We start from the raw sequence: 25,732 nt of genomic DNA, 5'->3' as shown, positions 1-25,732 counted from the left end.
CACAGAAGCCCAACACTACGCCTTAATGATTGGGACCGCAAAGTAATTTCTGTACTGTAGTAGGTCACCTACACCTACTACAGCACAAAAATCACTTTCCGGTTCCAAACAATAAAGCGTAGTATTAGGCTTCTATGGTTACTAATCTGATGCAATGTGGTTGCTATAATGGGCGGTGTTATTACAACCGTGATCATGCCTTTATGAAAGCTACGGCTCCTACAAAACACTCGATGACATTAAAAATATTTCACTGTCAGATATAATATTATTAAGCCATGATTTAGCAATGACGGTGACGTCAGAGTGTTGGCATATAAGGCATGCTCAAGTCACTTCGTTTTATTGAAATACGTCGCGCCTTCATATTTAAAATACAAAATTGCTTGTGTGCAGGTGACGGCACTCGTCATTAATCGACAGAAGATTTATTCGAGGTAGATACTTTTACATATTCGGTTTTTAGTTTAGTCCCAAGCGTGCAATTGGTTCCAACTCGGAAGGTTTTAATTCGCACGAGAATGAACGCTTTCAGTTTATTTGTTTTTTTATGGAGTCACACAGCATAACAATGCTTTTTAGTTAAGCGTCTCGTGGGAATAATCATTTTAAATAGGAATGCGCGTACCTGTTAAGTCTTTTGTACTCTACAGAATTTCCACCTTTTTTGTAATTTCGGAGGTATCAAATGATCGGCCATTTTCCTACTTGTTCCTAAGATGATTGATTTCATGCAACAGACACGATAAAATCGCCCAATCGCCGAAACAAAAAAATCAATTACTTTGTATTTCGATTTATCGTCCTTGACCCATCTAGTGCGTCTGTGCCTCAAAGATGACGAGATGTGAGAGTTTACTTCGCTCCTTTATATTGTTTCAATTTACGTACTACAAAGCACTCTGCACCTTTACCACAAAATATAATTGCTCGAAAACATGGTAAGCCACATATTCTTGTTGGCATCGCCACGGCCACTGGAGGGAAAGTTCGTTTTTCATGGCTGTCGAATCTGACGTTACCATCCCGGATGAAGCAAGCGGCGTTGGGAGCACCATGTCGGTTTAATGCAGAGGATGGCGGGCAAAATCCACTGCTTGAACGGGAAGCGCGACTGCGGTGACGTTAGCCGACGGTGCCGCGTCCCAGAGGCACAGCAAGGTGCCCGTACGACAAACCTCAATATGCTAAGCCTCGTTGGCCTCGCGCACCCACTCAATATAAAAATTGTACATTAGACTTTTTTTTTTTTTTTTAACTCGCAATCCTATAGAAAGAACTGTCACGCATGTGACGTTTGATTTGAACTCCACTTGACGTTCTCGTCTTTGTTCACTGCATTTTGATGTTATCACGTTATGTAGCAGCACGTTTAAAATGCCTGTGCCAGGCAACAAGGTGAGTTGAACATACCGCACTCTGGCGCCTGCGAAAGGTACCACTGAACTGATAATAACACGATTGCGAGTAGAACGTCCGAACGGAAAACACTTTCTTAGGGTGATGAAGTCAAAGCTGCGGGCTCCCGTCGGATCTGATAAGGCTGTGCGCGTGCACTTTAGAGCCAGCCGATGTTATAAAAGCGAGCATCCGGCCCTGAACAGTGCTTGCATTACACAGGCGCGCCAGCTTTGCAGGGACTCTGAAAGCCCGCAGCCCGCGCTTGTAGCATCGGCTGTCTCTGCACTTCATCTGAAACGAAGTATAAATCGGCTTGATAAAATTCACGTTTCAAGTACCGACAACCGTCGTTGTGCGAAAGCGAGGATCACATGCGGGGAACGAGTGCTGCGTCGCCTTTCGCTTCTGAAGGCCACAGCGGGCAAGCGGACCTCGTACATTGGAGAATTACACGCTACTTGTAAAGTCGGGGTCACACTGTGCTTATGCATCATGCAAACGACAGTCTGCATACAACTTGGAACGCGGGTCACCGCAAGATCCGTGTTTCGAATGCCGCATGGCAATGAGTTCAAGGAGGAAACTGGGCACGCGGCACTCGAACCACGGATATTGCGGGGACTCGTGTTTGCAGACGGCCCTTTGTACGATGCACGAGGAGTGTGATCCCTGCAAAACAAAACATATCAGATCAAAACGGAGGCTGCCAGTCGAATGATACGGGCGGGATAATTTATCTCGACGGGGAAAATGTAATCTGGCCGGGGATCCTGAGCATCGCCTTTCACGTGCTCTGTGTCCCATCACAGATAGCAAATTTTACGATCAAAGTGATTTTTTTATTCTTCCGAGTCGACATTCCCGTAATTTTCTCCGTATATCGCCACGATTGGTTATCTACGTGTGCCCTGAGGGGAAGCCCATCGGCCGGAGCTTTTTCGAAAGTGTCCGCGAGGTCGTTACATCGATGGGCATAACATCAAAACTAAAAACTAATGGCGACAGCAGACCTCCGTGGATTCCGGTGAACATTCTTTTGACGAGGGCTGTGCAACTATTAATTCGAATCGAATAGTATCATTTATATTCTTGAGACTGCGAAAGGGAACACCCACGATAACCAGTTTCCTTAACAGTGCTGCATCTGGGAATGACGCCGGGCTACTTGATTTGAACCGTTGTTTTCCCACTCCTACTTTTTTTTCCCTTATTAGGGGCTTTTCTTAGGTCGCACGGAAGCGCTTTGATTTTCTAGCGAGAACTCCTGCCGTCACTCTCTGCGCGGACAGAGCACCCGCCCGGAGAGGCCGCAATCCGCAGCGTACGATCTACGAAAAGCCCCATTTAAACTACATTCTTCGTAATTAATTAACTATTCACCCTCCGCTTAAATCTTAGTTTTACAAAATCCAAATTCACCGTGTCGTGTTCCCCGTATAAGGCCGTCCGACGTGCGCTGAACCTGCGCAAGAGTTCTCGGTCGGTGCGTTCGCGCAATAGCACCTAGAAGGCAAGGCCTGCGCGTGATGTCATCGTTGGTGAGTCGGCTTTGGTGGTGATGTTGATGCAAGCTATAGGCGGCGCTGCGTGTATCCACCAGTGATGACGTTCGAGGAGGAAAGACGCAGGCCTTGTCTTCTAGCTGGTACATTGGCTGGCGACGCCGTCGCATCGCGGGCGGTCGCCTTTAGTGGGTCATTAGCGGGGGCCCGATTCCCTGCGCGGTCCTCCGCTCGGGAAGCTCCGCGTCTCGCCCAGGAGTCTGGCGACCGACGGACGGACGTGAGCGGCAAGGCCAATCGACGAGGCTCAGGCATCGAGCGTCTCTCTCACGCGACGGAGGAACGCGCGCCAGGCGCCGAGGCAGGAGACACGTAGGAGACCGGGCCTACTTGTCACCCTGTCGATGTCCATCACTGCAGCTCTCGCTGGTCCCTTTGTGCCCGATCGGTTTCAAAGAAGGACGCGCCGTCCTTGGTGCGAGCCGCCCTAGCGAGGCGGTTCTGGAGAAACCCGTGTGACTCGAAACCGCGCGATCGCTTCTCTGCGGAGCTCGTTGAGTGGAGTAGACCGCTCTCAGGGGCTCTGAGAAGCACTCACTAGATATAGATAGATAGATATTTTTATTCAAGCTTGGAGAGATAAGCCGGAGTTCGTTTTCTGACCGGCTACTTAGAAGAAAAGGAATACAGACATTTCAGGCATTTACGAAATAGTGAAATTACGCACACACAATCAGGTCACACACATGCACTTAGTTGATCTTGAAGGCCAGTGTCGTTGACGTATTTTTGAAGCGCTTTAAAAACGGTGCTGCGATGACGCCTATTTTTTCCATTGGTCCGGGACTTTTGCATTGAGTAAATGGTCGTGAGTTTAGCTGCTGAAGCGCATTTTTCGTGTGCCCTCGATTATGGAACCTTTATGAGCTTTCGCAGCTTGTGCCCTCTTTTATCTGCCTAGTCGGCTTGTTCATTTTCGCTAATCCCGCTGTCACCCAGAACCCGTAAAATTATTTTAAGTGCCATGTCAGTTGCTTTACCATATGACTCTGCTGCCTTTAACCAAATAACATTATTGCTACAAGGTTTCCCAATCATCATTAGCTTTGAAGGAGCAGCAATAGAATTTGTTAGAATTGCACATTTTCGTTTATTCTTTGTCTCTAAGATATAGGTAATCGCTAATATAAAATGCCGTGGAGGTTTGTTGTTGTAGATGCTTTTTGGTAAAGGAGGCGGGCTGACTCAAGTGTAATTAAATAGCAGGAGGATGATGGTGTTTCAGTTGTTGATCCATCACCATAAATAAATACATGATCGTCGTACAGATGAGATATGTGATGATGAGGATATTGAAATCGAACGACCATCGCGGTGTCCTTGATCATCCCGAAGCCAGGTATTTTTTTGTATTAATTTGCATAGGGGGCATGATCCAGAAAGGATGGAAAGTTTCACGACTGTACTTGATGACTAAAAAAAATTGCTTGTTGCATCTTTTGATTTCCTTCCGAACCATGAATTCGGTCTTTCGTTTGTAATGATTCGCAGATGGTATTTTTTATGCCGAACGATGTGGCAGAGTTAGAAACGCACTGAGTGTTTCAGCCACTGTACCGCAGGTAGGTGTTCTCTTCGTAAGACCTAAGCAGTGAGCACACTTTGAGTCCATGTGCCCGGCCTGTTTAGAGTTGTTTTATGGTGGTGTAACTAGCATTATGAAGCATCTGTACGCTATCTAAAAATTCCCTCTACAGTCGAGAGCTATTGTAGGCGCCTCCCTTCAAGAATCCGGTGACTGTCCCATTTAAGTCGACGATTGATGGACTTTTTAGGAGTTGATTACTAATCTCCTTCGGAATGCCCTTTAAAAACGAATGATTCTATTTGAAGGGTAATGTAATCACCTTTGGTGTGGTATAGTAATTGGTGTTTTGTTTTACGATCTTCATGGGTAATTATAGCGTCGCTAATAGAAAGGCGCGTACTCTGGCTTTTTTCCGCAGTTCCCTATTTTGTGAGGGGACGGTCCATTGACGATAACTCTGTTCCGATTATGATTGCTTGTTGAGGAGATGCGAGAGCAGAAGTGGACGAGTGTTTTTTTTTTTTATTCTCTATGGCGAGGGATCAACACCCCGCTCTAATGGTCACGCACCCTTGGCGGCCCAGGGCCTTTCTCTGGTTGAGGCTGCGTGCTCGTTGGGGCGAGCGATATCGCTCGCCCCAATGCTCAGCGCGCAACCACGCTCCGACGATCGCACGCTGGGATTTTGTTAACGTTGCAACGGTGTCACTGGCAAAATAAGAAAGACAAGGTGCTTCGCTTGTTCTTGCAAGAGCTTCCTGCCCATTCGCTTTCTCTTTTTTGTACGATATGTCTTTTTTATGAAATTATTAAATTCAATTTTGAACGAGGTGTAACAGGCTTTAAACCTAGCTGTTATACCTCGAGTGGAACAGGTAGGGGAGAAGCTATTTTTTTATAGTTTTATATTTCTCCTCAACACTTAAACTTTTGTCCTGCTAATAGCGTCGGCGTCGTTTAAGGGGTATTCACACGAGGGAGAAATCGCGGGGATTTCTCCCCGGCACGCGCGCATCGCGAGATGAAAACGTCAGGCTTTGCGATGCGCAAAAGCCTCCCGTTTTCATCTCGTGATGCGCGCGTGCCTGGAAGAAATATCCGGGATTTCTCCCTCGTGTGAATACCCCTTTGGGGACGGTGTATCCTTTTTTGTCCTTTTACCGTCATCTCGAGAAGATATACAGGTGTCCTCGAAACAAATCATACGGCGTTTCTTTCGTCGCAAAAGTAAACTACGCATCGTGGAACGCGTAGTTTTCGCCCATACGTAGCGCTAGCGTCTCGAACCGAACGCCGAAGTTTCAGAACGAACTACTTTCTTCTTATTCAAAAGTTATAACTGATTTCCGCAAAACATAAATGGTGAAATACAATGGGCTGATTGACGCACACTACCGAGAACGGCTCCCATTTTTTCACTGAAAGAAGAATATTCACTCATAACTTCTTAGGAATTGAGTAACGAATTACTTCTTAAACAAACATTGGAACCTAGCCCGGAACGCTATGTTATCCTTTTGGCAGAAACTGCCCGTTCGCCAATGTGTATATTCTATAGACTAGCAATATTAAAAATAAAATAAAAAAAATAATAAAAAGAGGCATTGCGATTTATTTTCTGTTTTTTTCTTTCTTTGGGAAAGGAGAGAGGGGACGTTTTTGGGTCGTTTGTAATTATGTTAAAGAAACACGACGCTCACCCTGTTCCTAAAAGACCGGCAGAAGTATCTGTAGGTAGCGGAGAAGCAGCCTCCGCGCTACAGACTTTCCCGACTGTCATTGATGCTTTAGAGTGAACTATATAGCTACAGCTGAAAATTGCCAAAGAATATACTTTTTACGCGCAGCAGGACAAAACGCAATGTTTGTCGCGCTCGTCGTAGGACTGGTAACTAGTCTCCACAAGATGTTCTTCCCCTTTCCCGATGGCAGAGGCATTTCGGGGACGATATTAATCTTGTACGCCGCTGACAGGCCAATACGCCTGCAAGGACGACTTCCTCGAGAGCGCCCTTTAATTCCCACACTCTACTCGGGGCGACGCCAAGTTCGAGAGGCGAAACCCGTTGTCTGAACGGGTAGAACCACTCCATCATACGCCCTTCAATGGAAGCACCGGTGCTCTGGAAAGTGGCGGAGAGGACAACGTCTAGCTCTCCTGGCCGCTAACCTTCATTCTTGGCCTCGAACGTATAGTTAAGTAATCGCCAAAAAAAAAAAAAAAAGTGGGGTAATTTTGCGAAAGACACAAATACCTCACACAGGCGATAACACACAAACTCGACGGAGACGAATTCTCTGTTTAGAGTAGTTTACCAGCGGGAACCGAAGCATTTTAAATACGGTGCTATTTCTTAAAGTTTTTCCCGTAAATTTCCGGACGTTAGAAGGCACGGGCTTGCGCGAGAAATTGAGGCACACATCACGACACTGTTAGCGCGAACACGACATCGGCGCGTTTTGCTTCTAAATAGTATTAGCGAGCATGAAATTGTATCGCTTACATTAGAGAACTAAATGAGCTCTTTCCGTAGCAATAATAACTTGGATGACATCCCTTGGTTTCAAAAAGAAAAACTGGAAAAAACCGGCGATCGCTTGCTCGCGCTAACAGTGTCGCCCCCTGTACCCGTGTCGCCCACCTCTCTTTATCGCGCGCATGCGTGGGTTATGGTACGAGGTGCTGAACGAATGCGCCGCTGTCTTCCCCCCATGAAGAAGGAGACGACTCGGGTGCCTCAATGTCCTTCTGTTTAGGGTGATGCCACCCTTTGTAGTACCCGATGCCGACAGCACGTGCTCACTGGTAAAATACAAAGAAATCGACGAAAACAAAATGTCGCCATAGCACAGTCAGCGCCACAAACGCGTGCAGGGACACTCTCTTTAACGCGCTTCTGAACAAAAAATAAAAATAAAGGTGTGGGACAAAATGGCGAGATGTCTCCACCCCAAGCAAAACGCACATGAAGGCACCCCAGAACGGACTGGAGACAGCTGAACAGAGGCGGTGACGTACTCACCGTGCTCGACGTGGTCACAAGGAGGAGGAAGAGCTACGTCTGGAGGGACAGGGAAGCAATCGACCTGCTACTGAATGGAAATGTGCGAACATTCGATGCTGGGTTAGCTAGAATGTCATACCGAACGAGCAGTGCTCCTAGACTTATACGTAGTCAAGAGCGAAGTGCGGCTAAAACACGGCCCCGTCTAGTCTTTTTTAGCAGATTTTTTTTCTTTGGTTTTTTATGACAGGGGTCGCTGCACGTTTTGGTTAAGGGGCCAGATTGGGGATCTATCGCAGTCTCGAGGGACGGAACATACATAAGAAAATATAAATGAGGAACTGGAAAATAAATAATCCGTGATAAGTATTTAAATACAATATGAATAGCTAAAGTAAAATAAAAGAAGAATCTAAGGTGGATGAATGATGAATGCATATACTTTACTTTGAAATTCAATATTATGCTAATTATTACGTTGCACAATACTCGGGTCCGATAAAACTCACCGAACGCAAGACAAACTGCAATGAAACTTTGGCATATTCAAACGAGGCAGAAGACTAATGATAGAACAGATGTTGTCAATCTGTAATAGTTACGACGGGGGACACTAAGCGCAATATACGGAGAACGTAAAGGAATTTACACGTATACGTAGTTAGATGTATAACATGCCTAAATATGGTGACGCTGGTGATGACAGTATCCCACTATTAATATGGTGAGAGGTTTCGCGTTGCGATAGGCAGTTTCCTGAAGAGAGTATCGTAAAGAGAGAAACGAGACAAGGTGTTTCGGAGCCGTGGCTAAGCAGGTTGTCTTTTGAGGCAGTTTTCTCTCGTCCTTTCTGGTATCTTGGGTTGCACGGTTGGTGCGCGTCGCGCCAACGTTTCCTTACTCGCGCCTATTTGTGCCCCGATAGCAGCGGGCCTGCTGCAAGTGGGTTTGGGTTTGGGCTTCATCGGTCATAAGTCAGAAGTCTTCCGCGGATTTGGCCTGGAGGCCGGGGTTTGGGGACCCCTTTTGGCCGTTAAAATTGGTGCAAAACTATACACCGATTGAAGTGGTGTATAATTTAGCGCCAGTTTTTACAGAGAGCCAACCGTCGCTTCCTCGAAACCAATAACAAAGCACGGATTAAGTTCCGGGAAGGCCACGCGACATCGCAGCACTGCAGAGAGGTCGGGCTATCCGCGCTACGCATTCTTGCGAGTAAAGGAGAACTCCGTGAAACGAATATGTGGTGTACACCCGATCAACTTCGCCCAGCGGCACACTCCCTTTACAGGCTGATTCGGACGCCACGTACGGAGAGGAGCGAACGCAGACGGACAACATTTGTCGCTTTGTTCGCTCCGTGCAGTTAAACCATTATGCTTTAGTAGGAGCTATCCTCTACCTAACCGCCCTGTTTTTCTTCATTGAAACGAGGCAGACGGACTGTCTGCTTTTTATGTGATCTTTTTTTTTTTTTCTGAGGGGGGGAGGGGGGCGCCTCTCCTTTTGGCGAGAAACGAGCCAGTGCAGGCTGCGAATGCACGCTTTGATTGCAGTATTTCAAAGAACGTGGCTTTTGGTCTGCTCAAAACCCGATTTTTATCGCAGTAAACAAAGGCGGCGCGCGGAAGGCGAAATAATATTAAAATATTTTGTATCGTACCACTCGCGACATATATTTTGGCATCAGTCGATAAGGCTAAGAATGCGCTCTACGCAGTCTGATTTGTGACCGAAAGTTCGTAGGTGGGAACCCAGAGGAACAGCATGCAGCCGCGACCACGGGTGGAGCTTTCAGTGTCCGAGCAGTTGTGACCGAATCCATATTCTCGTAAAAGAAGCTACGGTAAAAGGAGTGGCGTCGCACGTAATGGCGTGTGTTCTAGTGTTCCGGGAACCGTGATACTCGAGGCGCATTCAGAAAGCAAGTTTCATTCGCGCATGAGTCCCTCCAGAGTATTCACTTCTGAGGCACGCACGGGCAGTAGGGTTCTCACATCTATTCAGTCACACCCTGACGCCATTTTTTTAGACCGATTACACTCTAAAAAAAGTTTGTGCGTCTGCTTTCACGCACAAGAGCCAATCAGCGCAACTTACGGAGGCAGCTCAGCGAATGACGATGCCGAAACATATGTTTAGACCAAAACACGCAGTCTGAGTTGTGACATTAAGCAATGCAAAACGTCACGCTTGCATTGCTTAATGTCACAACTCAGACTGCGTGTTTTGGTCTAAACATATGTTTCGGCATCGTCATTCGCTGAGCTGCCTCCGTAAGTTGCGGTGATTGGCTCTCTGAAGGTTGTACGGGAAAGCAGACTCAGGGGCTTTTTTTAGAGTGTACCTCCTTCGCACTAATCCTGTTAAAGTCAATGTAACGATCTGCCCAGGTCTGTTATAACATGTCTTTAGTAAGCGATTGCTCGACAGTGTTCTTATTGAGCCATATTTCGATTTAATGCGACAATCGTCGAAACATTCGGACGATGAAAGATACGTCGTGAAATACGTCATTTATAGTAAAAACACGATGAGCGAAGGAAGGGTGCGGAATCGAATTCGAATGGCTGATGACAGCGACAGATCGTTCAGTTTCAGAAATCGGGGGTGTAGCCCTTACACCTCTTTCTCGCAAATATAACACGCCAAAACTAGAATCCGACGTTCAGCCCACTGACGTCCAACTGACGATACCAACTTTTACGAGCGGCTTGATAGCAGTGTGATATAACTTACTAAATAGCTAATGTAGATATCAGAAAGTGCAGAAAAAAGAAAACAGGTTTTGCAGCAAGGCCAAGAAAACTTGAGTGTTTTCCCGTAGTTTTTAACGCGTCCATTAGCTAGTTTAATACGTTGTACCACTGGACTATCAAGCTGGTATAGGCGGTTCGACGTCAATGGAATGAGCGCCGGAATGTAGTTTTCGAGTTTTATATATGGGATAAGGGGTATAAGTACTATACCCTGTATTTTTGAGCGTATTCACGATGCAGTGCGGATCAGTAGGCTTTCTCTGGTCATAAAAAAAAAGGTAATTTAAAAACAAAATTCTGGAAAACCGACACTTTCCATCTTCTGACCTCGAAGCACATTTCAATGAAATTCATCATTTCACGAAATAGTTACAAAACATTTCAGGTGCACAAAATGTCTTCACGGTGTGTGCGAAAAGCGAAAGCTCGCGCTGCACAACCCAGGGGTTCAATCTCCACCTTTGCCGGTTTCGATCTGGATGAGCATCGTACCGGCGTGCGGTCGTGTATCCCTACTGCGTGGTGCACGTTAAAGACTCCAGGCTAGCGGTTGTACCGCACTGGCTAAATTGCTCATCTACAGCTGAGACGCCAGACGCCCACCGAGGCAGACTAACTTCCGGCTGGATAAACACACACACAACAATGTTTGCTTGTTTTGTGTGCCAAAATGTTGGCTGAAGACTCAGGCTGCAGAGCTCTACGAAAACGATGTCTAAAAATTTTGGCCCCAATATAAGGAACACTTTAGCATCGAAGAAGATGACGTAGAGTCGTAAATTGCGGCGTGCAAAGCAGATTAAACCTAAAGCATCTCACACGCGTACCTTTATTCTTTCAAAACGGTCCTTCCTATCTAGACGCATCAAGTGCAAACGTATCTCTGCCCGACGATCGTTTATATCGCTCGCTCGTGAAGCGTAAGAAAAAACAAAAAATGTCGAGTAAAGCGAATGCCTTTGCGCGCCTATTTTGCGCGGTATTTTTTCACGAATGCCCGTTCGCTATCAACGTCACCGTCGATTGGTACTACCTTGAACGCCCATGCCAAGCTCCTCTACGAACTGTTCGTAGCCACTCTGCCGTATAGACTTTTTATGGCGACACGGTCTACTAAAACTCTCCACTGGCGAGGTTTCAGGGCAGATCCCAAGGTGTGTTTCGTGTGGGGCCACGAAATGTAGCAGGGATCCCAGTGTCATGTCACACTGTAACGCCACAGTGACGTCATGTGTCATCATAATTTTCCCCGCTAAATTTATCCGGAAAATTTATCCGCTAAATGTATCGAAAAGCTTCTACCCATTAAGTTTAGCGGGAAACCAACGCGTGACGTCACGTGTGCAGCAGAATGTGGAGTGCCTCGGCCGCAGTTCGTGTGCAGGACATGGAACGGGGAATGTTTTCGCTTACTTTCGGCTCCAGCATGGAAAGACAGGTTATGTCTGTAATAGCGGAATGCTCTGCACTGGGGTAAGAAACTAAACCCCGTAAAAAAACAGAAAAAAAATAAATACTAGAGGTGCGGCGAAATAAGAACGCGGGACATTCACACTCAAAGGCCCCTTACTCCGGCGGTTTCACGAGTTACAAAAACTAAGTATGTTTACATTTTCGGAATACCCGAACTTTTCTACTCCCGCCATGCTTTTCCGAATCCATAAACTAGAAAAAATTTTAGAATTCTACACCCTTTCCAGTCGCCTGTCGTCATACTTGCAGGTCGAGCAAGCGGTCTGAACACCGAGGTACATCGCGCATGTATATCGTTCTGCTGAAGTGAGCTTTCGCAGAATTTATCTTGCGCCGTCCAGCTTGTAACGTGTCGGGAACAAGTTATACACTTTTCAACACCAACATCTCGTCACTTATTATGTAATACTAATTATAGATCCATTCGGGAAAAAACGGTGAGGAAAAATTTTAGATTTCCTTAAATTCGCGAAACAAAATATTTTGACGTATTCTTCGGGTTTCTGGCTCAACCATTCCCATTTAAATGTTCGACCAATTTCGAGAAAAATCAGTAACCACTAACCACCGAAATAATCGCCTCGGATCACACACCAATGGCGAGGCTAGATTAAAACGGTGTTTTCGCCCCTGCAGGAAGTATCGCCATTCAAGATGGCGACGGCTGTCTCTTTAGCCAGGCTGCGTCGTCCTGCCGGGTCTCACTGGGTGTCTCTGTTCCGCGCAGGTGCGATCGTCTCGAGCGTCGGCCGTCGTGATGTGAGACGGCGCGCTGGCGTCCGCATGGCGCTCGACGCGCGCTCCTCGGCGCCGCTGCGCACGGCACTCACGCTGCTGGTCCTCTGCGCACGCGGTGCGACTCCCTCGGCGCTCTCCCTGGGATCTTGGATGTGAGTACCCCTCGGATCCCGTTGGGCTCCATTACACCACACTTAGACTCTATCTCACGAGTTGGGCGCAGCAGAGGCGAAAGCACAGGCGCGAGCGTGTGGCTTTTCAGACTTGCCTTTCTTTCACGAGCAGTGCCGAAAGGAAAGGAAATTTAAAATCCTCGTGCCCGACGCCTGTGCCTTTGCCCTTGCTGCACACAACTCCTGAGATAGAGTATTTGCGGTGAGAAGCTCGCTAGGGGCGCTTCTGTTTCCCTTACTATGGGTACTGCCCGTGCTACCCACGCGGTTACGTATTACTTTTCATGGTGCACAGAAGCTTGGCATTGCACGTGCTTGCACCAGCAGAAGCATTTGAAGTATCCTCACTCTGGGTTGTGAAAAAATTTCACCAGGCGGCGACACCCGAACATCTCGCCGCGAATACAATTGTTATGTTGTTCGTGATTGTAGATGGAATGAATCACGCGAGACACCTGAATGCGTTAGGGACATATTTGATGTATAATAAAAGAGAAGAATAGAGAAGCGTATTCGCAACTTTCACGACCTATAGGTTGCGCACTGGTGCCTATCAAAATGGCTGTAATCTGGATGATCGTTGTAGAACAGCAGTACGAGGCGGGGTCTGCGACGCGTAAGTAATTCTAGTTTTGTTATGTACGAGCAGTATTAAAGCCCTACTTAATTTTTTCACGTCAGGAAGGTGTAGGCTAGCAACTTTATTCTAAAGTCTATCATCCAGGAGCTAGGGAGCGCAAGTCTCACACCGCGGTACCACCATCGCTGAAAGTTGCGAATTTACGCGGGACTTTTTACACGAGTCTATTTAATACTAGTGAACGGGCGTCTGTTGGTGAGATTCGAATTGGAGCAGCACACGGGCTGGAAAGAGTCCGCGACAGTTGGCTTCGTGTTGATAACGGCAACTTGACGGGGGTGTCGAAGATGCCAGTTTTCGGGGGGTCAAACAGCTGGAGTGCGATGAAGTCGTCGGAGCCATGTAGAGGCGGTGTTTTGTGTTGCTAATGGCCTCCCGCGCAGTCGAGTCGACCTCTGGACAGGTTGGGAGGTAGCAACGATCAGCCTCTCGGTCCTGGGAGACCCCAACGGAGGTCGGAGCTGCGGCTCCGAACTCCGTCGCTGCCCGAATCTTTCGGCACACCGTCCCCGCTCACGCGCACTTCTCGCGTAGCTCTTAGTTCTCTTCTTTTGTCATCCTCCGGGAACGACTATGAAGGCCCGTTCACACTCTTGCGACCTCTTAAACCTGGGTTCCTTAAAACTTCTTAAACCAGAAAACACACTGGCGCCATCTATTGGAAGCAGTGTAAACTCGGCGGTCCGGCATATTTTTTTTTTTATTTCTCGCGCATTATCCTTTCTTTCTTGGCTCGAAAAACTTTTGTCATTGTTATAAACGAGCCTTTCTATGGGTATTACGCACATTTGACCTGGGAAATCCCGCAAAACCTTCGCTCTTGTGAAATGCAGTTCCAGGGTCACCGCATAGATGGCGCCACAATGCCAGTGTGTTCGCTCATTCTAAGACATTTAAGAAGTTTTAAGAGATCTCGTCTCTCTCAGTCGTACTCGGTCGCAAGAGTGTGAACGGGCCTTGACAACAACGCTGTCAAAACTACCGGCGCGTGAACGTTGCTTCATTCAATACCTGGTTTTCACGAGAACAGGCGAAATTCCAACGCTAAATGCGGACTCAGTCTTGCACCACTAGTGAGGGCAGCTTTGACAGCGTTGTGCACTAAAGCCTGGTTCAGGCAGTTGCGTTATTTGCGTCCAGAGCGACCGAAACGACAGCAACGGCATAGTCACCGGGAAAAGTGCTCGTCGTACACAACGAGCCAAGCAATGCAAAAAGTACTTTCGAGAAGTTATTATGAGTCGCGGTTGTCCTGGTCTTACGGTTGTTGCTAGTGTTACAAAGAAAGATAAACGTTGATTGCACGGGCCGTTTACAGGTGGCGCTGGCGGCGCATAAGGACAATATAGATTTCATAAAGTCATTGGGTTTTAGAGACAGCGAAGGGAGAGTGGATTTCAAGACTAGAGATTACCAAGCAAAGATTAAGTGAATGGTGGCAGAAATCGAGAGAAAACTAGGTATTTTCTTATTTACTGATGGCAAGGGGGTTTCATAGCCTCATTTTCTTTCCACTGCTGCGTGAATATAGATTTCACATTTAAATATTCTAAGCTTAAATGTAAAACAAAATGGCTAGGTGGCGTAAGCTACCGCCCGATCCAAAAGGCTCAGCCGTATTCATCCATCCATCCATCGTGTAGTGTAGTCGGTGGTTACTATAGACGGCGCAAGAAGCGATTCGGATCCGAGCGGACGTATTGGCGGCAATTCTTCCGGAGGCGTGCGAAGCTAAGCGCATTTGGTGTTTCCTTCGTAGATTTTGCTCTAGCGTGCATGAAATAGTTTGCATAGAATTAGGGAAGCACTAGGATCTAAAGTAAGGCTAGTTTAGGACGCGGGGGGCCACTGGCAAGTGAGGCTAGCGTAGAGCTTTGTTTGGATTTTTGGTGGACTTTTCTTTTCTTCTAGCGTGCATCGAGTAGTTTGCATAGATTTTAGGAACCGCTAAGATAGGGAGTTAGGTTAGTTTAGGTCGCTGGCAGACCACTAGCAGACCGCTAAGAATGACATGACTGCTGATCCCATCTTCGATCATTCTAGGGGGAGCTCCTTGTTGTTCGAGGCGGGGACGGGAGCCTTGCGGACTAAGACATAAAGAGCTAGATGTCAGGAAGTAGATACGGCGTGTGGAGCTTGTAAGCGGACGAGGAGACGGCTGAGCACTTGATAAACTTGATACTGTAGTGGGCTTCACCCTGTAGTAACTGAAGAGGCGACAAATTTGACAAACGCGCTGTGATTTAGTGATAGTGAGGAAAAAAATAGACACGGGGAAGGTGGAAATAATAACCAAGAAGAGATGATCTGACTGGTGGCATAGGTCGAGGGAAAGATGAATGAATATTTTCATATACCCTCCCGGGCGACCGGTAGACCCGTGCGCCTCCGCCGCACGAATTGTAATATTTAAATAGTAAATATCTAGAGATATTTACGTTAAATAAATGTTAGCCAAAAAAAAAAAAAAATAAAACTTGCTAGGTCGCGGAAGCCGCCGCCTGATTCAAAAGGTTCAGCGTCGATCTATTCATCCATCCATCCATCCTCTCTTCTTTACCCTGTCTCAGTTACCCTCTAGCCCCCCGGTGACTTGTGGGGAAGACCTACTTTTGGGCAGGGAGAGCCCTTATGGGGAGACGCCCATCGCTGAGATATCAGCGGATGTTAGTCAGCTAGTGCGCTGGCTCGCGGGAGGAAAGTCGAAGCAAGACCCGCCTGAAAATCCAACCGAGAGCAAGCGTAGATATGTGAACCCGTCGCCGCCGCCACCGCCTCTGGACGCACGGACAGTAGGGTCCCACGAGCCGGTGTCGAATCCGTCTATTTCTTTTGGGCGGTTTTGATCGCAGGTAGCTTTGCCGAGGCACGGCCCGCTTTTTAGCTCCCCGATCGGGCCACCCTCTTAGGACACGTTACTAACCCTGTCGGATGCTCTGGACGCAACCGACTCTAAACCGCAACCTGCCAACGCACTGAGCGATCCCAAGACGCCGTTTTGTCGATCGCTGACCTGAAGTTCCAAGCTGGAGCTGAAAAGAACAGTCTACTCCTAGAAACCGAGAGTTTATCGAAAGGCACATTCACCGGAACCTGTTTCCTTCGAATGAGGCGCGCATGCCACGTACTACGACAAACAGCGCCTCATTGCAACATGCATGACTCGCTCTGTAGCCGGCCGAGCGCTCGTGCAGTGACGCGAAGCTAAGCGCCGCCCAGTGAGAACACGTCCAGAGGTCTTCAGCGAGAAGGTATCGAGGAGGCCGAACAATAGCAGGCACCCGCGGCCTCCTCCTCCCCGATGGCCGGCGAGAACGACCCGAGAACACGCGCTTGCTTGTAGCTCCGGCACGTCCACAATAGCCTCCGCCGCCGCCCAGAAGCCCCCAAACGGGTCTGCACGCCGACCGCACAAAGGCCGCGGCGAGAGAGGAACGCGCCACTTCGCAGTCGGGGGCCGATGCATCATTCGGCCACGCACTTCCCTCGCCGGCCGACGGAAGGCAGAGCGGGTCTGGCTTCGCTCGCCGCCAGCGGGCGAATTAATTGTTGCCCGCGCCGTCCTGGACAGCCGGCGTCCTTCTCGCAGCGGCCAAATTGCCCGCGCGATTGCGGCGAAAGAAGACTGCCCTCGAGGAAGACTACAGCCGCGCCGTATTCGGGGCGATCCGTAACTCTGCCGAACGAGCTTCGGGAGCAGTTTGGAAAATCTTTAGAAATAATCACTTAGCTATTTGCGACCCACTGCCAAAATATGCCAAGGATCGATCGTGGGAAACGTTCGAAAATGTGTCGCCGGAGGAATGAATCGATCTTACGACCAATCAGGTCGGGCTAAGTGGGAGAGCCCTGCCGCTTTCCGAACTATTTCGCATTTTCAAAATTGTTCGCGGACATGGTTATCAACTGCACATAGTGGCCAGCAGGATTTAAGAGGCATAATAAAACTGTATTTTGCTGCTCCTTCGCGTTTTGAGTAGCAAAGCACCTCGAAAAGGGCTCCTCCTTGTTAGGCAACTGGAAGTTTAACGGAAATGCTGGCACGGCCCGTGCAATGCCGGCTATCCATTGTTTCGACTATGCTCTGTTCACCCCAGAACCGCATTCGCAAAGCCGTTGCGAACGCGTTTGCTTAAAGAAGCGGTACAAATTTACGCGCATTTGATGACGAAACCGATCGGATCCGCTTAGCGTTTGCGATTCGAAGGTTAGTGTGAATGCGGCATAAAACTGATACGAGAAGCTCCGCCCTCAGCGCGAGCTTTCTGCCCTTGCAAACACAAGTGTGAACGCGCAGGGACGCGCAACCAAAGCACTTCGGAATCCAGCGAGCTCGCGCTCGCTGGCTTCCGCAGTGCATTGGTTGCACGTGCCTGCGCGTACTTGGCTACAACCGCGAGCATCTGGCCCTGAACCATAGCCTCCCCTATAAGGAGTATTCACTGGGCGCCATATTTGTGGGTGCTGTCTAGAGCGCATGCTCAGAACGAGCCCCCATTAAAAGGCTGCTAAGACCAGCAATATTGAGGGTGCGAAATGCGCGTTACAAAAGAACTGTGGAAGCTCGCCATCAGCACGCGCTGAGCAGTCGCGCACACAGCTATGGCCGCCAGTGAATACTTCCTATACTCACAAAGTCTGGCAGCTCGGCGACGGAGCCATAGTGTGCCCGGCCGCAGATTTGGAGCGCGAGGATCTGGTAGCACAGAGCATCAAAGAGCCATTTCTCGGGCAATCTGGACGTCAGCGCACAGCTTTTGCAGCGGCGAGGACCCGAAACACACTATCGGGTCCTCGCGTCACGCCGCAGCGTCTCGCGGCAGCGGTGAGACCATAGAGTTATTATAATGTACGCTAGAGGTTCAAGTGGCGCTAGTGTGCTGACGCAAATTGAAGCAGACAGCAACCAGTCGAAAATTGACTTCCGGTAATGCATTTCTATGGAAAAAAGCGAGTGCATTTTCTCCCTGCGCTCGATCATAAGAGCAAATATTCCAAATAATTCGTACGTACTAGGTAGCTTGGAACATTTCTCAGTCAGGCCGTCGAAAGAATTGGTCAGTTACGGCGTTTTTCTTTCGAATTCATCGCATTAAAAACGGTGCTAAAACGGCTACGTACGTGCATTTATGTGCACTGTCGGACACTGTTAGCGCGAACGCGGCGTGGGCGATTTCCAGCATGGGGGATTTACATGCCAAACGAACGAAGGACATCTGGAAAATCAAGAGCGGCGGCAGGAACTACGCAATAACACTGGATCAGTAACTCGCAGTGCATGTACGATCAAAATAAATTTAAGGCCACGTAATCTATTCCGACTTTAAATAAGTGAGTACCACTTTATTCTTTCTGCTCTGAGCGAAGATGAATTCGTTCTACGTTCAAAATATCACCCGCACCCTCGAAATCTTTGAGAACAAGTGCCCGATAAAAGCTGCCCGGCAGAGAAAACAATGCGAAGAGGCACCTTTCACAGCCCACAGACTTTATTATATACGTTTTGAATGTTTTCATGCGCTCATGTACGACGGGGTCATTTTCATATAGTGACAGGACTGTCATATTATCAATATATAAGCGTCACCGGAATGCTGGCGAGCCTTGAACACACACTATATTCGTTTCGATTGTAAATTTGCTTTGAATCGTCGCTTGCTTTTACACACCCGCTGTGGAACACACGTTTGGGACTGAAATGTAGCGAAGTTAAATATCGTTCACTGATGAAGAAAAATGCGCAAACTAAAGCAATTACACTTTTACAGTGTTAATCAAGGTACATACTATTCGGTACGACCCAAATAACCAAAATGTTCCGTGTTATTTTCCGGCGAAGAGACAAACTGCACGCGCATTTTCCCATAGGAATGCACGCGAGCACCACAAAAGGAGACTGGTTGCTGTCTGCTTCAATTTGCGTCACGGAAGTCGCGTAGACACTAGCGCCAGTTGAACCTCTAGCGTACATTATAATAACTCTATGGGTGAGACGCTGCGTTTCGGCACCTCGCCGCAGCAGGGCGCCAGTCACGTAGCTCTCGTCTCATCCGTTGTCTGCCGCTCAACCTTTTCCATTTCAACTGCTGCTTCTCGTGGGGATCTGCCAGACTTTGTCAGTATATGGGGGGCTATGCCTGAACAGTGCTTGCACTGCACAAGCGCAGGTACTTGGCAGGGACGCTGGAAGCCCGGAGCTCGCGCTTGTAGCAACGGCTGCGTCTGGACTAGAGCGACTAAATGAGCTGCGCTTAATTAGTGGCACTAGTCTGGACTTAAGCTTAAAATAAGTATAGTCTCCGCTTAAGGGTGACCTTACGCGGTTTCTGAGATTGCCTAAATATAGCGATAACTCACTCTGTGGGCTCTAAGCATCCAAGAAGTCCATAAATCATAAAAATGCTCGGCAAAGCTCCATATATAAAAAAAAAAAAAAAAATCATCGATTGCACTTAACTTTGGCGATGGCAGGAGCATTGTGCCGGCAGCCAGGTCGGCATCCGACCAACGAAAACACGACATTTCGTTGAGTTTGCAGACGCTCTTATTACAAAATGTGAATGCTTTTTTGTAGATGATAGAAGCAAAGAAAGGGTATTCGAAAAATATAAATTTTTCGCGGAGAGGGAAATAATACTGCAATAATTGTCTGAAACGCAACAAAATATGTTTTTTTTTATTATTATTTATTTTTTTTTTTTTTTTTCGGAAGTGATGTGTCTGGTCGTTAACTCTCGAGGGCGCGCTCGCTGGGTTGAATCGTAGCCCGGGTTGTATGGACAACGAGCCGCGTGCATTCGAGATATCACTCCGCGGTTCGACCGGTCGGAGGCCCAAGGATCCTTCCCTTGCTATTGAGTATTGACCGACAGTGGTCCGGATATCGGAACACGCTCCTCCCATCGCCGGAGATGAAATCGGTGTGTTGCGATTTTATATTGATTTTTAATAAAGAAATCGGCCGCGTATCGTCATACTACAGGAATTTCTAGCATGCCTAGAGCCAGCAGAGTGAGTTATCGCCATAATTAGGGAATGAACTCCATATGCATATGCTCACGTTTCGAGATCTTTGAATAGGACCGACAAGATTACGATATATTCAGTCTGCTACATAGACTCGTGGTGCCAAACTATCGATAGTACTCTCGATATATCCACAATGGAAGCCAAATCTAACTATCCGTAGTAAAAAAAAAGACTATTGATAGTTATTGATAGTTAAATATTGTAAAACAATAGATAGAATTGTCCAAACTCGACTATCGGGAAACCATCAATAGTATATGAATGATAGTTGACTATCGTGAAACTATTGGCAGCACATTATCGTAGACATGCCGATAGTATTTTATAAGGTGACGAAGGGCGTCAAAGACTCAAGAATCCATCCAGGAAATATCATAAAGCTCAGAGGAAAACGCAACTGCAGTTAGAGACTTCAGCATATGCATAATTAGCGAAGATCAATCAAAAACTTATTGGAAAACTATCGGAAAACGGTAGCAAACCTTCACGAAAATGATTGAGAATAAACTATCAAAAAGCAATCGGTTGCATCGTAGCACTATGAATAAAAGTTAACGATAGTGAACGATATCGGTATTTTTGTTGATAAGTTTTCGCCGTATTTCTGCCGGGTTTCTTTCTTTTTTTTTTTTTTTTGGCTTTCCGGAAGTTTTTATTTTGTGTTGTATAAACTGGGTTCAGTCAGAAACATTAAAATTCCTTTATCGCCCCTGATCAGTAAACTATTCATCACAGATATTCGAAACTCGGCTTGAATATGATGCTAGCAATTATGACCGAATGGGAAAGCATGGGGACATCCGTGTGGCGGGTTTTTCTACCAAACAAGTTGCGAGAAAGGAAGTAAACACTATTGCATTTCGAATTTACAAGTTTTTTTTTTTTCTTTTCATGACATAATGAATTATTGCCAACAATTTCCAACTTGGATCAAGAAAAGCTTTAGTTTTCATCTTTTATTTGTGATCCAGTAAACTTTATTGGAACGTAAACGTATTTGACTAAGCTTTTTCTGTTTGGGATAGTTGAAAGAAATGAACTCCAACCAAAGTCTTTAAAAAGTGCAGCCCAACGTTTCGAAACGCATTCCGTTTCTTCGCCAGGGTTGACTAAATAGCCCGGGGATGCAGCAGCTTTTTTCATCTCCTTTTTGCCCATCATGAAACGTTCTTCTGTTCCGGGTGTGTTCATTTGGCAGCTTGCCAACCATGTACGCAATTGGCGAACATGGTTGGCAAAGCACCCTGGCACCTGTTTATGTTCCCCTGTGCATGTTGAGTGTGCCAGGACTCCAGGAAAAGCCTTGTTCCGGATATGTGGCTCCACGTCAAACACGCGCGTGTTCACAAAGTCGATTCGATCGATGGTCGAGGTCCTCGCAGTGTTCGGTGACGGTTACCTTTATGTTCCCAAATTCCCAAAATTAACTTTTTGTTCTTAAAACTACTGTATATAAAGGAAAAAAAAAAAAAAACATTATTCACTAACCATGTTGGCTTGATAGAAGCTTCTTATCTGGTAATGTTCGATTTGAAGTGTCCACAAAAAAAAAAAAAAAGTTAGATTTATTGACTCGAAATATTTATTTGTACATCATGTGACGAGTCCTATATCTTGAAGTTCTATTTCATTCAAAGAGTTCATTTATTTACCAGCCACCGTTATCAAAATCTGCCGAAATAGAACCGAACAAAAATTGGCAACATATCTCTGCAAACAAGCCTAACTCTTTTTGTCAACGGTTAATACCGTATTTTTGGGAAATAGCTAAAACTATTTCATAGTTTTAGCTCGGTCATCAACAGAAAACAAAAATGGTAATCCCCACCAGAGTGCTTATTTTCATTTGTCAGTGGTCAAAAACATGAAAGCTACTATCTGATAATTGAATAAAAAAAGAAAACAAGCGTACTTGTTACGCTACATGTCTTTAGCAAGCGTTTTCCATGGCAAAAAAAAAAAAAAAAGAATTAATTTTTTATTATTGAAAATGCGAGCTTAATAAAGTTCGAAGCCTGACATCTGAAGCTCAGGATTATACCAAATATGTGCACAGAAAAAGAGCAGAACGCCGTTTGTCTTTTATTTCCCAATACATTTTTTGAGGATGTAACTTTATGTTTACTTTCCTGTCTATTCTATGTTTTGACCGAAGCCCCGGGTTGTTGCCCGTACATAGATCCGTCTTCGTCTCCTTTCTAGGTCTTGCTTTCAATTTCCTAACACTGGATAGTTTTCTCAAAGTTATCTTTCGATACTATCGATGGTCAACCGAGAGCCAACTATCGATAGTTCATAACCGACAGTACTGTCGATAATCAACTATCGACAGTACTATCGATGGTACTATCTTATTATATAGTGAACTATCGATAATAGTATTATCGATAGTTCGCTATTTATAGCTTTTGGCATTATTGATAGTCAATTTTTAGATAGCTTTGCATCACTAATACAGGCACGCTATTTTTAATAGATAAACGTGCTATTGACGTCGTTGAGGTGAAGTTGAACATCGAAGAGCCGCTTCTGCATCGCTCGTGCCTCGCTCTCGCTCGTTGTCCTAGCCAGCGTTCGTTGTATTCGCGGAGGGCAGAGCCACCGTTCTCCGCTGCCATGGCTCGACGTCCCTAGCCGCGACCGCTCTCAGCACTTCCCCGCTTTCCGGAACGGGAGCGACGCGGCGGGTTGTTCCAGCGGAGCGGGAAAGAGAAAATGGAGCTCCCGTAGGCTATGCGCGAGGAGCGAGAGGTATGCGGGAACTAAACCGGGAAAACGGACGATGCAGTGGCTACACAGCACCGCTCGTATAAGACGAGGGCGCCATTTATAGCTACTAGGTGGGATCGGAGCCGACAGAGAAAAGCTGCGCATCCGCAAAATAGACACAAATGCTGACACTTGGTGGGACGCGTGTTGGGCTGCGGCAGGTGCGTGCAGTTGGTCGGCGGACGGCGTCGCACGCGGCCGCCGTGGCGCAGTCGCCTCGGGGAGGAGTCCGCGAGGGAAGCCACTCGAGACTCGTCCCCCGGCGGGGGTCATTAGGGCCGGGGTCAAGGGTCGGGGCCAGACCGGCCTTTCAGCGCGCTCCCCGGCAACCCGTCATTACGGCAGCGCGATGCCGAGTCCGACGAGTCCGACTCTTCCCGGGGCTTGGCACGCCGACTCCGCGCGTACTCCGAGGAAAGGGGGCGCCGCAGCCACTTGGCCGGCTTTTGATTTACGACCGGAGAGGTCCCCCTCCCGTGTTTGTTTCTGGGCCGCGCCTTTCGCGGGACGCTGCGCGACCGCCGAGACCCAGGACGGGCGTTGCAGGCAGCGCGTGCGCCATGGCGTTCGGGCCTCCTTCCAAACACTCGCTAGCATGGTACCGGCCGTGCACGTGGTACCGGCTGTGCGCATGGTACCGGCGGTGCACCCATGTAATTACCACCGCGTGATGCACGCGAGCAAACCCACGACGTACTGCAGTGCACTGGCTAATTGCTCATCTTTACCGCTGTCTGAAGTGGGGGTCACAATGCTTATACATCATACAAAAGACAGCAAAAGACAGGCTGCAAACAGAGTGAAACGCGAGTCATCGCGAGATCAGTGCTTCGAATGCCGCATGGCAATGAGTTCAGGAAGGAAACTTGGTACGCGGCATTCGAACCACGGATACTGCTGTCACTCGTGTGTGCAGACTATATTTTTTAGGATCTGTGAGCAGTGTAACTCCGGCGTAAAGGGGGACTCCGGCGTTTTCTTCCCAGTCCCCGATTTGCCTGAAAATATGCTGAACATACCAAGGCCTTGTTCCAAAATGTACTCGATCTCACTCCAGTGAAACGATTTTGTACCTTGGCTTTCCAAAACCTACCCGCGTCCAGCGCTTTTCAATATGAGTTGTCACGTGACACGATCTGCCGGAGTAACTCGGATCCATTTGGGTAAGATTTGGAACACAGCCCTTCAAAGATTGCCGAAATAGTAACCCAAATACTCTGCCAATATTATTTGTTTTCGCGAAGGTAATAAATTTACAATCTTTGTCCTCATCGTGTTTTCTAAAGTGAAAATCTCTTCTGGCAACAATACAAAAGCGACGTTCAGGGAAGGCATGGGTTGACTCTTTGTACTTTAGACTTTGTTCCCAACTGGTTACAAGCATTTGCGTGGTGTCAAATGAATGCTCTGAAAGCTCGCTCCAGCACCAGCGCAGCCGCACGAAACAAATGCTCGGCATAGTCAATTTTTAGACTGCCCGCTCAATTTGGGAGCCTGACTTCCCCACGTCACGGCATTGAAAAGCGCGGGCCTATTTTAATGATGGTTTTGGCATTTTTTTCTCTCGTCGATTTCACAACAACTATCTTGAACTTCACGATACCAAATCGCATACCGGAAGGAGCAAAGGCCGGTGATTCCGAAAATATAATTAGTTGGGGTATAGCTATAAAAAAATCGCCTGACTGGCTTATGATTGAGACGCCTGGGCCAGTCAAGAGGCCGCTGATACGGCGTGAAAGTCTTTCAAAATCCGTCCTTCGCCCATCGAAACGCAAGGAATATGGGAGCACGCCAATCAAAGGACAGCATAGAGAACGCACAGGGAACGCGCAATGACGAGGCAGTTGAGCGCGCGCCTCATTGGTTGAGGTCCAGGGTAGGTTAGGTTAGGTTAGGTTAGGTTAGGTTGGGTTAGGTTAGGTTAGGTTGGGTTGGGTTAGGTTAGGTTAGGTTAGGTTAGGTTAGGTTAGGTTAGGTTAGGTTAAGGGAGGAAGGGGGGGGGGGGGGGGTAATCAAACGTACGAGGTGCACAAAGAGCAGACCAACTTGCAGGCCGCATAGGGAAGCTAGGGTTATCCTGATTTCTGACCATGCGTGTCTTTTTAGCTTTCACGAGTCCTGCCTAAACTTCCAAAATGCATGACTGCTCCCGTGGAAACAAAGAGTCTTTTTGACCACCGCTCATGTCGGCAGGTGCCGACCATTCGTCAAGAGGCGCTAGCCGGACATGTCTACTAGAGTTGCTCTGAAATTATCTCACGTCGAAATTAAACTGTGGATGGCTTAGACGATGTGAAGTCTTCCTTATACCCCTGCCATCTGACAAACTTAGTCATTTCCAACGAATGGTATTTGCCTCCAATATCATTTTCTCGCTGTCGCGCGAGCACATTTAAAGTCATTAGCTTGAGGGGACAATTGCCGATGTATTTTGGAGGAACTTATTCGCAGTTACTCTCGGGCTAACTGAATAACCTCGACGGCATCAAGTTATAACACTGAGATACAAACGAAGTGCTGGTGTTCATATGCGCATATAAATGCCAGCTTGGATACTATATCGATAAAGCAAAGCAGTGAATTATGAGCAAGTGAGCATGCCAAATATTCTCGGTGACGGGAACTTGGCTGTACTCGTCGCCATTACAACCA

At 47.3% G+C, this 25,732-nt stretch overlaps 1 protein-coding gene across 2 annotated transcripts in view; it reads left to right on the top strand.

Moving 5' to 3' along the window:
* The window catches only part of LOC8026551 (protein Wnt-5b), a 436,541-nt gene that overhangs the window by 356,029 nt on the left and 54,780 nt on the right, over positions 1-25,732 (top strand). For both annotated transcript variants that reach the window (XM_029992124.3, XM_029992125.4), the window contains exon 2: positions 12,456-12,618. In XM_029992124.3, the coding sequence (XP_029847984.3) occupies positions 12,456-12,618 (163 nt within the window). The remainder of the gene's footprint in view (positions 1-12,455; positions 12,619-25,732) is intronic.

The sequence above is a fragment of the Ixodes scapularis genome, unplaced genomic scaffold (assembly GCF_016920785.2).
Source record: "Ixodes scapularis isolate PalLabHiFi unplaced genomic scaffold, ASM1692078v2 PGA_scaffold2__306_contigs__length_199485367, whole genome shotgun sequence".
NCBI classification, from domain to species: Eukaryota; Metazoa; Arthropoda; class Arachnida; order Ixodida; family Ixodidae; genus Ixodes; species Ixodes scapularis.
The sequence above is the reverse complement of the archived record's forward strand: the minus strand, read 5'-3'. Positions and strand labels throughout refer to the sequence as shown.